The 13,504-nt window shown below is 39.5% G+C and overlaps 1 protein-coding gene across 1 annotated transcript; it reads left to right on the forward strand.

Moving 5' to 3' along the window:
* Positions 1-244: 244 nt before the first annotated feature.
* LOC101861211 (leucine-rich repeat-containing protein 47) lies at positions 245-13,284 on the forward strand. Its single transcript, XM_005100230.3, has 6 exons — positions 245-1,308; positions 1,771-1,887; positions 2,376-2,494; positions 3,888-3,990; positions 4,990-5,122; positions 10,607-13,284. The coding sequence occupies exons 1-6, from the start codon at positions 316-318 to the stop codon at positions 10,804-10,806; spliced, it is 1,665 nt and encodes a 554-aa protein (XP_005100287.3). The 5' UTR covers positions 245-315; the 3' UTR covers positions 10,807-13,284.
* Positions 13,285-13,504: the final 220 nt, after the last annotated feature.

Below are 13,504 nucleotides of genomic sequence, written 5' to 3' on the forward strand. Positions count from 1 at the left end.
CGGAAGAGGTTTTTTGTCAGCGTAACCATTTTTAAAAAGCGTTCTTCCGAAATTTATCCCAAAACTTGCTAGTTTCACTTTGATTTTTAAAAACTCAAGTAGGGTAACTCTGTTCGCAAAGAGTGCGCTTTTGTGAAGAGGGCGCCACCAAATTTTGAGGACACTTTTTTAATTGGCTCAAAGAGAGAAGTGGCCCATCTTGTTATGTACTATCATTGGTGTTGTTGCACAATCTGTTGTATGTATTGTAGGCCTTGGCCAAGGGGCTTTTTTGTCTGCTTGGCTACACACTACACTGCTACACATGCTGGAAAGATGGCAGCCGCCTGGGAGGAGGTTGAGACTGCGCAACGAGAGAAACGTCGGGAACTGATGTTACACGGCTCTCTCGTTAACAAGAGAATTGAAGAATCTGGCCTTGATGATACGATTTTCACTTTAGAGAATCTCAACAATTTGAAGATCGCAGGGACTCCTCTTCCTGCCATCTCAGACGGGTTAGGTGGTTTAGTCAATCTGATGAATCTCTCTCTGGAGAATAACCAGCTGACTCAGCTGCCAGACACAGTTGGTAACCTCAAGTCTTTAAAGTCACTAGATGTATCTGGAAATAAGCTAACATTGTTACCTGAATCGTTAGTGAAACTCACCAATCTGCAGTCTTTGAACACAAACCTAAATATGTTGACTTCGTTTCCGGACATTTCGAACTTGAAGCAACTTGCATTTGTGAGCATTTCTAAAAACAAATTATCATGCCTGCCTGAGGGTATATGTGACCCTAGTCTGTGTCTATTAAGCCAGATTGAAGCAGACTGCAATAGCATCACTGATCTACCTCCAGAACTCTCACAATTGCCTCATCTTATGAAGTTGAATGTTGCTTCAAACAAGCTTGACACACTCCCTCTCGAGTTGTCTGAAAGTCCTAAACTGAAAGAACTTATAATAGCTGATAATAAAATGAAAGACAGAAAGATGCTTAAACTAGCAGATCACTCAACAAAGTCATTGCTCAGTTATCTTGGAACATTGCTTGAAAAACGAAATGCAACAGACAGTCGAAATAAAGACAGTAAGAAGGATAATCACAAAACAAAACACAAGAAGAAAAAAGGGGACAAGAAAGATGAAGGGGACGTACAGCGTGATGTGATCTCAGTCCTACAGTTTGAATCGGAGGGAGGAGTGACAATATCGGTGACCCAACCTGTGATGGGTGTGCGACAATACATCGTGTGCTGCATCATACGGAACCTAGATTTTTCTAAATCGAACAACATGTTCAAAAGATTCATCAATTTACAGGTCAGTGTTTTTTCAACTCTGAAATTCTCAGAAGATGTTTTCCTGCATACTTGTCCAACCAATACACCGTTCAAATTTTAATTTTGAGTCGCTTTTTTTCCCCTTTTTTTGAAAGATGGCTAGATCTAGAAAATCTAGTCAAGTTTAATAATTTGTCCTTAGCCTGGAGAATCCTTAGAGTACTGAGCACTGTTAGTTCTATACTTAGAAACTGATAGAGAAGAGTATGTTTAAGCATGTCTTTATTAGAAGCTTTTATTTTTTATCTCTACTCTCTCATGTCTTCTCTTTCTTCAGTCTGACTCTCTCTTCATCAACCTGATCTCCTCTCTACCCCCCCCCCCCACCTCTCTTTCTCCCTCTTTCTCCCTCTCTCTCTATCCCTTTCTCTTTATTCTTCTCTCTCCGTTCCCTTCGATCTGTGAAGCTTTGCAAAATATTTTATGATTTTCAATTTTTCAGACAAGACTACACGAAACTGTTTGTGACAAACGTCAGGCCTCCACTATCGCCACCCATGACCTGAAACTGGTAAAAGCACCACTTGTATATGATGCGGCCCTGCCTAGTGAAATACAGGTAACAAATTTATGTTTATTGATTAGTCGAAGAACATTCTTGCACATGATAGTACCGTATTATATTGTTGAGAAAGTATAGGAATATTAGGAATGGAGGAAATAGCGATCGATATTTAATGCTTGTTCATTGTTTTATTTTTTTAAATCTTTCACGTTAGTTTATTAACACAAAATGGCTTCATGGGGTAATGAAAATCTTATTTGACTTCTATTATATAATAACATTGGATTGGAGGGTCACTACTGTGCACAAGTTTTTTAAAGACTTTTTCTCCTACTCCTAAATTGCTGTGTAACTGTGCCTTTCTTTTGATTAGTGTCTTAGACTTTGTGTGTGTGTGTGGGGGGGGGGGGGGGGGGGGTTTACATGGCAAGTCGGGGCTTAAACATCCTTACATTTGTGACACAAAAATGACTGTTCATTTAAAAGAAGACTGTTTTCACAGTTTGAATGAATGTGCCACTACTGGCATTTTTATTTTACAGATCACGCCCTTGTTCAAGGCAAAGACAACAACAGCGGAAGCACTAATGAAGGAACTGAGGGATGAGGCAGAGGCTGTCCGCAAAGAAAAGAAAAAAAATATGCTGAGTGGTGTGCATAAGTGAGTGAGACTTGTTTTCTTGGATGTTCCTACATTGTCTTTATATAAATTGTGTGTTTCTCTGTAATGGGTTGTTGGCGAGTGCTCTAGTGTGGTTTGCTCCAAGGTTCTTTCCTATCAAACAGCCGTACTTATCTTTCCTCTTTCTTCTTTGTGTTTGTTGCTCTCTTGTAATTTAACCTCTAGTCTTGGGCACTAATGTGACTTGTAAGTGCCTTAAAACTTTGATTTAAAACTAAAAAGTTATTACTTTTTTTGTACATGAATGTTGTTTTCCTTCAAAGTCATAGAAAGTAGTAAATCAAAATGTTCATGCTGTTTTCTTAGACTTTCTCTGGGGGTTCTATTCTATCTCTGGGTTGAAATTTAAGTGATTATTGTGTGTACTTGAAAAAGTTGAAAGTTTAAAAATGCTTTCTGTAGGTCGAATTTTGTGAGGTGTTTTGCTGCCAGTTGACTCTGCTTTTGCTGGATTTCGAACAACCGTCTTACATTCTATAATATCTTCAACACGACACGTGTTACTTGCTTAAGAGTTTATTCTGAACTGCCGTGATTCCTGAGTGATTTGTGAAAAACACATTTTAATGGTCATGTGATACACACAGATATATATAGGACATAACTCGCATGATACAACGATCACAACAACACACAGTTACTCTCTCTTAAAAATGCATCACACATTCAGAACTGTTTAAATTTTTTCTGTGTTTTGAACCTGTGAGAGTACAGCCAGACCTGCTCTAAAGGCCATATATCTGTGTAAGATTGTCACCTGTACAAATGGCCACTTCCCATTCCCCCTTGCATATATTTTTTACTTACTAATGACACTATGTAAGATGGCGACTTTTCTTTTACTTTTTGACAATTGATTGCTGTCTTCGACAATTTCAACTGTTTACCATCTATCCAATATGTATTTTAATAGATTCCCATAGTCTTGCCCTTCCACTGGTAGATTTTAAAAGCTTTTCTGTTGTTGGACACACATTTCATCATTATCTTTCCTTTCCTGGCATAGCTTGCCTGCCAAATGCGGTTGTGAAGCCCACAAGCAAGCTAGCAGCGGTGGGAATTTTCTAACAGTGACTTTTTTTAACAACAACACTAAGCCAGGTGCAAGTGATTAGCCACTATGGCAAGTCAGTGATTTAAAATGTAATCTCAAATAAATCGTAGGGTGACAGTCCACAAAGGAAAGATTCTATCTGTCACATTTTAAAAATAAAATCCCTCCTTTTTTCTGTCTTTTTGAGCAACCTCTCTACACGGAAAGCAGCCTAGACCAAAGAAAATCTGGTGGTCTTCTAACAGGTCTGGGTTCGAGAAGACTTCACTTACTTACTGTATTTTGATATTTCCATCATCACATCATTGTACCATCTAGGTACCTGGACTTGCTGAAGGACAAAAGCCATTACCCGTGTGTGCGAGACTCTGAGGGTGATGTTATCTCCTTCCCCCCGATCACAAACAGCGAGAAAAGTAAAGTAAGTGAATTTGGTCATTTCAGATAAGTTTTTATTTTTGTGTTTAGTTTTAGTAGCGTTTTTACGTCGCTCGCAACTGCATAAGGTCGTATGAGCACCAAGGGGTGGATGTCAACTGAGAAGTCCATACAGGGAATCAGGCCTACTCTGCTCACGTCTCTAGCCTCAACAGCACAAAGTCTGCTTCGACTATCAAGGCTCCCCGGAAATAACGGATCACAAGAGTGTGACAAATATACTAAAGAAGTAGAGGAAAAATGATGATGGTAAGGATTAGGAAAGAGAAAGCAGCAGTTCCCTGTTGCAATTCAGGCACAGTTATAAGCATGACATTGATGAATCAGCCCATTTACAATTGTACTATGCATAAGAACATGTTAATGTCCCCCCTTTGGGAATGGCCTAAAGACCCTACCGTCGGTAGCACCACCCCGGGGTGTGTTTACTCTGTGTGCATTGATTTTGTTGCAACAGCTAGTGAGAGATTTCTGACTTGTATCTTAGATTGTTGTTGCTTTTTTTTCTAGTTAGTTCTGTTTTTATGTGATATGTTCACTAAGTCTCTATTTTGTTGTTCTTTGTTTGTTTTGGTTTATTTTATAAGTTTTATTTTTTTATGTTGTTTAATGTTTTCTATGTACTTATTTGTTTCAGGTTCCAGTTCTTGGTTGGTTGACAGATGTTCTGCTTCTTTCCTGTGTTTTTGATTGTCCTTTTCTGTTCTGTGTCAGATGCTGTCATGGTCATTGATCATGCATGGGTGGTTGGCAGTTGCTCTGATGAGGTTTTCTCCTTTCCTTTTAAACATTGGTCATCCTTATTTCTCCTCCTCTTTTCTTTGCATGTTTTTTATTAGTTAAACCTTGAATATTGAGCATGTATATATATATGACCTACTCTGTTGCAAATGTCATAAAAATAAATCTTACCATCACTGAAACTGATCATATGTGCTTTCTTACCGTGAACCTCAAATTAACTCTAACGTGTGCTTTCCAGATTTCCAAAGAGACCACGGACATCCTCGTGGAAGTGACGAGCTCCTTGAGTCTGGAGCTGTGTAAGAAAGCCATGGAGGAACTCCTGCTGGCCACTCTGCTGACCGGAGTTGGAACCCCTGCTGCCGCGACTGGTGGGTGGATGCGCTACTGAGCTGCCCTTGTTTGAATTTATGTTTTAAAAAAACCCAGGGAGTGCAGAAAAAATGTGGGGAATTGTATAGGTTTAACGCCCCTTGCAACACAGTAAGGTCATTTCAAATGTGGGACCTCCGAATTCAATATACATCTTAGATAGGTCTGAGCCAAATGGGAAAATTTGTATAAAATGAAGTGCATGTTCCATTGACAGAAAGATGGATGAAGGGTGGACAAGAAGCTGCCCATTTGGTTAGAAATTACTGGAGGTCTACGGAAAGTTCATGTATCTCACAGGTCTGACCAGCTGACAGTTCTTCAAAGTTAGTGCACAGACTTTAAAAAGCTTACTGCAAGCTGCTTAAAAAAATTTTCTTGAGCAGATTAGCTTCTTAGAAGTGAAATGAAAGTTTGCAAAACAGTTTTCATCAACTTTATAGACCACAAAATGGATAGTTGCAACATGTGAAAACTGGAGGTTTGGCATCTGTTGTAGGAGCTATAATATATTTATATATCACGGCTTCATTTTCGCCCAATTCTGTTACTTTTAGTTCGCGTGACTCAGCAGCCCGCCGGAGCTCCCCGGCTCGAGGTCACTGGGTTAATGAGCCCTGAAGCGACTTTGCCGGTGTCGGTTAGGAAGTTCGCATTTTTGACTATGTTTAAAACGATATAACTTTTTCCCCATTCCACATAGCAAACCATTACGCGGATGTACTAAAAGCTCAATGTCTTAAGATTTATTCTGCGTTAGAATGGTTAATTTCTCTGCCTTAGTTTTTGTTCTAGACAAGTGTTTGTAGAGTACCCAATTTGTCCTAGTTTAGTTATAAACTTATGAATAAATTATTGTTAATTTAAAAAAGGCACGACAGATCTCTCCAAATCTGTGTTAAACTGACTACGAATATCATGTCTTTTACCATGAGAAATCTTAAATCTGCGCGAGTAGAAATAGTCGAGTTATAAGAGAACAAAGATGCACATTTGCATTTTTTAACTGAAGACGATCAGCGTTAGCTCTTATTTTACTATATACAAGAGAAAGTTACTCTGCGTTTGTTCATGAATCATGCTGTGTCTGTGGCAGCCTGCATACAACTAAAAAGAGAATCTAAGCGATTAAAAAAACCACAAAACCATGTAAATACATGGGTAGAGATAAACTTCTTGTATGGAATAAAAATAATGACAGCTAACACATTCATTCTTAGTTTTTGTGTTGGAAATATGCGCGGACACAATTATGAATGTAAAGAAATCAGTCACATTGTCAGTTATTGCAAATGGTCATAGAAATGAAAAATAAAGCTAGGAAAAGTCTGGTGCTGATTCAGTGTCCCTGGAAAACTAGAAATTATTCTTATAACCCAATTACGAGAAATCATCCCTATTATTCAGTCAAGTTACAAAACCTAGACTTAGCATAGTTTTAAGAAAAGTAAGGAATTTCTGGAGTGTAACAGATACTAGTCGTGTATTAGATCTACATTGAAGATGTATTCTAGCACTAAAATCGATTTGTACTTTTCATAGAGAAACTTCATGGTAACTTTTATAAACTTTCGAGGAAATATGTGAATATTCACGATTATATTAAGACTCATAAAGTTGTATTTAGAGGCATTGCTTCATAGCGAATTGTCTGCCCGATGGATAAAGTTGCAAAATTACAGCTTTCTATTATATACGCAGATACCATCTTTTCTGAGTATCTGCACCAATGCTATGTCGTTCATGTTCCAAAAGTTCAACAGATTTTGACAAGGCCTTTTTTTTATATATTGGTTTTTTTTCATTCAAGCTAGTCCAAAAAAAATTACAATTTAGCATTGCCGACTCCAGCGCGTCTAACGAAATAACCAGACAAGTTACAACGTCCGTTCTTTTTTGAGTCTCAAGAGCAGAAATACATGCTTTGGGTGCACTAAATGAGAATTACCATAAATACAAGGATACACCTAAAATTGTACGTTGAAAAGTACCAAAAATCAAGTCGGCCCAGACAGAGCGGCGACAGGGAGCTGACCCCTGTGACCCCGACGTGATAAGGCGCCCGGCGGGGAACCCCCCGCGGCAACTAAAATTCCACTGCCGGTGCGCCGTGATATATATGTATATATATATTTAATATGATCGTTATTTTTACATTTTCATGGCGACTCTAATCTATAATGTTGTTTGTACCCTTGCCAAGAAATTGATTACGTTTTTGATTAATTAAGGATATGTCTGTGTCTATGGTTGTTGGCACACTGTAACTGAAACCTGCGGGTGTGAGTTTGTGGATTTGTATGTTAAGTACAGCATGCGGAGGGACCTGACTTTGCTCCACACCATCTGCAACTGAGAGTGTATCCTCTACCTGCACCCCCCCCCCCCCCCCCCCATATCGCGGCAACCTCTTAACTCTTTAAATCCTGAGTTTTTTGCACTGTTTCTCTGAGTTTTTTCCACAGCCACCTAAACCTGGTGCACTACATGTCATTATAACCCCAAAAGCTTGCCTCCAACTTCTAAATGGGGATCGACGCTTAGTCATAACTTGTTAAAAAACTTGGTTCGGGAATAGTTCCGAAAAACAAGCAAAAACTAGCACTAAATGAAATGAAACAGTTGTCACTAGTACTGGACGCTCCCAGCGTCCGATGGGGAACAGGGTTATTACTTCCGGATGCTCCCAGCGTTTGATGGGGTTTAACCTTTTCGTTGCCGCGCCCATTGAATTTACGGGCCGGAACTGTGTAATGCTGTGACTTAGGCCCCTAGAATTTACGGGACTGTGACAGAGGTTGTTTTGATACCAATTATAAGGGAAGTTACTGCTAAAATCTTGAAATTATTATTGGGGTACCTTCCCTTTATGTTTACCTCCTTTTCCCACACATTTGAAAGCGTCAGATTCAGATTTTAGCTCGAAGAGAAAATTAGATCTATATCTAACACATCTACCTCACAAAAATGATTTACTGGCAGTAAACACAGATGGGCTTACATGTATGTACAGTGGAGTCCACGTATAACGAGTCCTGAAATAACGAGAAGTCTGTGATAAAGGCATTACAGTAGAACTCGGATTCAACGAGGTCACCGGGCCTGACCTAAAATCTCGTTAAATCCGAGTGTTCGTTATAGTAAACAGGAGGTTTTGTGTAGATAATTACGGGCACTAAGTAAGTAATGCATAAAGAGAAGTCACAAGTAGTGCCTGAAATGCCTGCATATTATGTGCTGTGTAAAAAAAGACCCGATTTGTTCAAATGCACACGCCTGAGTCATCTCGATTGTTTACCAAAAAGTTGTGTTGCTGTGTAGAGCCTAGCATACGGTACCTTTTGATTCCATAGACCAACGCACGATTCTTTATGTAGATCTACGTCAAGACTAGCTTATCATTGTAATAGTGATCAGTTGCCGAGGAAAAAAAAAAGACTGACGCGTTTCTATCTGCGATGTTCAACGCCTGGACCGCTAGTGCCCCCTTCCCCCCCCTCCCCCCTCCGACACACGCACACACAGCCACACGTGTTCAGGCCACCCATCTGACCCCGACACACGCCAGAGTAGACACGTGCACGTGTCAACAACATGGGAGAAAAATGAGCGGAGCCACATCTGCGGGAGCTGTTCACCCTGGAAGCGACCTCGTTGAATCCGAGCTCGCTGATTTAAGTGCTCGTTGAATCCAGGTTATTTTTATTGATTTTAAAGAAAGAAAAAAAACGGGGAATCTATCTCATCTCGTTGAATCCGAGTTGTCGTTGAATCCGAGCTCGTTGAATCCGAGTTCCCCTGTATTCTAAAACCCTGGGTTTTTTTCCTTCTTTATCTTTGTAAATAAAATACCGCTATAGCGCAATCAGATAAACGCGTGAGTCGATTATTGTGGAATGTTCCTGATGCTGTGCACAGCGTATAGACAGGTTAATAATACACAATGTAAAACCTCGTCAGTTGAGAAACTTGTTGGTGATCTAGCGAAACAAAGAATGGGACAGCCCATGTGTGCCAACGATGAAGGCCGAAGCGAATGAGTGGGGAGGGTGTGGCACGCACAAACAAGCCATTGTGAAGCAGAACGCATTGCCTGATAATGATAGGTCAGCCTAGTTTAGATTATCTAGGCCTATTATGCCTCTCTTTTTTCCGATGCGGGGATGGAGAGGTCACCGTGCTGTGATGGATGAAGCGAATGTGTGACATGTGCAAGGGAACGCACCACAGGGTGTGGTGGGGTGGGGGAAAGCACAGCGGGCGAGTTAGCCTAGAGAACTTTTTGTTCTGATCGCCAACGCCTAGCTGTCAACATCACTAATGCTAGAAAAAGAAACCTAATTCGATTTTTGATCAAGTAAGACCTAGATCTAGAGTCATGTTGAGCAACATCATCATCAGGGGAGATAACGAAAAGAAATAGACAGAACACCAAACTCATCGATTAGGCCTACTTTATGATTTACTTTGAATTTATTACTGGATCCCTTGAAACGAGAATCCTGCTATAACGGCCATTTAGTACAGATCCTCTCCCTCTCATTATAACAGGATTCCACTGTATATAAATGGATTGAATGAGCGTTGTATAACGTAGGAATAGCGTCTTGACACTTCCTCTTTACCTGCAAACACTCTCACAACATGCATTCCCTTTATTTTGGTCTCAATTTATCATTACTCGAATATGTGTTGTTTATTTTGTTTGGTGGTATTGTTTTTGGCATCATGTTACTTACTCCAACTTTTCTCCAACTATCTCTCAATGAAATCCCCCCAAAATTATATCAGTAGATGTGGTTCAATGTAGAATGTACATGCAGAAATTCATGAGAAAATATTCCTATAATTAAAAAAGTTATGGGATGTAGAGTGGGGTCACCCCTGAGTAGCCTTGATTCACGGGATTTCCCTGGCACGGGGGCCTATTTACCTGCGGCATTGAAAGGGTTAAAGAGTTAAGGTAACCATACCGCTCAGGGAATTAAAAATGGTCCATTTTTCCTGGTGTGTGGTTGCTCATGTACTGCATAACAAAGGTGTTGGATTGGGATCCACAGAGTTACAGATCAAATGGCAGGCCACTTGTAACCTGGAGAAGGTTCACAGAGAATGATACTCAGAAAAATTGAATGACATGGAATAATTTCAAGAAGCTAGCCTAAGATACAGAATAAGTAAAATGTTTCTCTGTTGCTTATTTTTTAATCCTGGATGAGAAAGGTGATTATGATGGTGATGGTGATGATAATGATGACTGATATTCTGCAGACATCTGGGTACATCTGTTTGTTGTTTGTACCTAGGATGTTATCTCATCTCTTTTCAGCTGACTGAATTTTTAAAACAACCTCTCTACCCTGAAAACCCAAACAGGTCGAAGAAAGTCCAGCGGTTCCATAGATTTTGATTTAAATGGACTCTACTGTTTATTTTGAATTGTGTGTTTGATATTCTGTTATTTCTTTTCTCGTAATGTTCAGGTGGTGATGCTGGTGAAGGGGAAATTGCAGAGAGTAAGGGAAAGAAAGAGGCCGTGGACACCAGCCGGATGAGATTCCCACAGTCTCTGACAGTCGAGCAAGTGAAAATTCTAGATTCTCAGGGAAACTTACGAGTCATCTACCCATCTCGTGTTGATCTGGACAACCCTGCCTTCGACGTAGTGAGGAATTATGAATGAGCAGTGTACGGAAATCACGCCATGCTTCTAGATATGTAAAGGACCGTTCATTAATGACGTCAGCTCGGGGGTCGATGAAAAATTGACATGGGGGTCCTTACAAAGTTTGACATCAAACGTGATGCTCTAAAAGGCTGGGGGGAAAAGAAAACAAAAGAAAGGAAAAAAAAATATTATAGATCACATTTTCGCTGTCTAAAATTAACACAGTTAATTATTTTGATTAGTTAAAGTTGTTAATAAATAATTCGACAGTTCAAGTCTTTCTTTGTTGTATTCTTTAATAAACAATAGCATCCTACATGTACATGTGCATTTTGGTTGATGTCAAGGGGGGTGGGGGGGTTCCTGGGAAGGATGACAGAAAAGGGCAAGGGGGAGGGGGGATCATTTTTGGCCAAATTTTTAGCTGACGTCATTTGTGAACAGTCCCTAAGTGCAGTACGTTAATAAAACATTTGCAGAAGTCATTTTTTGTGTTCTAAGATAAAGTTTAAAAAGTAGTGCTTACTTTACTCAACTTTATAAATTAGGCAATGAAAAAAAAAATCTAGGTTAGTAGACTAGTAGTTTAGCTACAGGACTTGAAATTGGGAGATTGTGGGTTCGGGGGTTTTGCGGCTCAGCTTGATCCGATGTTGTGTCCAACTAGGAAACGCTCTTTACTCTTATTTTCCCATTTGGCTCGGTCCTATCAGAGATGAACATTAAATTCGGAGACCCCTCATATTTAATAAATTTACAGTGTTGCAAAAGATGTTAAACATATACAGTTACACCCATTTTTCAAAACTCTGATGTTGAGAATATGAAACAAGCAACAGCCGTTTTCACCATTAACTATGTTTATCTATAGAGGCGTTTCTTTTCATACGTTGACAAAGCAGGGCTGGCGGTATAATGGGGGGTCATATAACAAGGTTTGACTGTACTGCAATCATGTTATGACCATTGTTATATATGTGGAGGCAGTGATCCTTCAAGACCACATGCTGCATGCCGTTCTCAGTTTGGAATTTTCAAATTTTAATGGTCTTGTTGGTCTTCATGTATGATTTCGTCATGATAGTATTTTTCTTTACTAACTGCCTCTGGTCCCTTGTGGAGCATAACCAGCCCAAGTGTTGTGTCCGTCTGCTCTGTCTCTTTCTCTCTCTGTCTCTCTGTCTCTCTGTCTCTGTCTCTGTCTCTCTCTCTCTCTCTCTCCCCCCCCTCTCTCTCTCCCTCTCCCCCCCCTCTCTCTCTCCCTCTCCCTCTCTCTCCAGCTGTCTCCAGGAATGTCCAGTCCTCCTTGCCTCTATAGGTTATATACGCATCATGGCACTAAATGTTCTGTGGCATTCCTCTTTTCTTTTTCCCTCGTGGGTTCCAGGTTACAGCTGAAATTGTGCTGGTTGCAGGCTCTGTATTGACTAGCACTTGTGTTGGCTTCATTATTTTTAATGTTATTTGTCTTAAGTTTTCAGTCTTCTTAGATTCATGACCTACTTCGTGCTCTTAATTTTTTTTTAATTCATGGACTACCTCCCCAAAAACAATATATTGCCGGTGTCGCAAGCAATCCACCTAAGTTTAAGTCAGTTTGGGTAGTTTTTACACCAGAGACAAAAAAATCTAGTTTTTGTTGTGTTGTGCCTAGATCTATCAGGAATCATGAAAAGCAAGAAAATTGTAAGCCTTAACCATAGAATTAAATTGAATTTTGGTGATGCTGAAAGGTGCATCTTTGATAAAGCTTTGAGAGGGTGTAAAAAATTAACATTTTCAAAATTTGGACTTCAGTGGATTGTTTGCGACAGTGATGATATTATTATACATGCAAGTGAAACTATACTATAAATGAGGGCCTGGATCTGATGACTTCACAACCCACTATACAAGATTTTTACAACCTACCAGATGAAAGTAACTCACTATTGTGAAGTTTTAAATTTTTCAGGAATAGGCATAATTTTTTTCCCGAACAGTATACTTAATTTTCTATTCCTTTTTAGTTTGAAACAGGTCGTTTGCATTGCTGAAGATTTTATAATATGTAACATGTTAGACTTTAAAAAACCAATAGAAAATATACAGATCTGTTATTGGTTTATTTTCAATAAAAAGGTCCTGACCACTGACAGGGAGGAAACCTGTCTTCTAAATATCTAAATTGTGTGTTGGGGGCATAAAAACATGTACCTTGTAAAATATAAATCATTGTTGTTGTGGGTAAAAGTAATGTTTAGGCCTCCCCTTCCCCCTCCAATGTAGTATTTGCTCAATACAACCAAAGAGCGCTGTTTCTTGTTCCTGGAAGACACGACTGTGGCTCTGCTGTGACCCCATATATGGCTGTTGCTCTTTTAGAAAACTGCACAGTATTTTGGGTGGTCCTTTAAGCCTTTTTTAGAAGTTCTGATAGTTTAGAACTTTTGGTTGAAACTTCTTTTATAAATGCAAGTAAATTTTTTTGTGCAATAAAATTTGCGTTTTGGAGCTCTCTGGCTTCATTTTCTTTTTTATTCCGTCTGAGGAAACCAGATTTGTACCTTTTTTAATTAAATGCAGTGTATGTGATGCTGCTCTGTTGAGTCGGTACTAATTTGACTTGTCATGATGAGTGTACGAAGTAGGCCTACAAAACAAAAATAGGCACTTTGATTGTATATATTGAAGGCCCTACAGATAAATTAGCAGACAACAGCCATGCTGTTCA

The sequence above is a fragment of the Aplysia californica genome, unplaced genomic scaffold (genome assembly GCF_000002075.1).
Source record: "Aplysia californica isolate F4 #8 unplaced genomic scaffold, AplCal3.0 scaffold00241, whole genome shotgun sequence".
NCBI classification, from domain to species: domain Eukaryota; kingdom Metazoa; phylum Mollusca; class Gastropoda; order Aplysiida; family Aplysiidae; genus Aplysia; species Aplysia californica.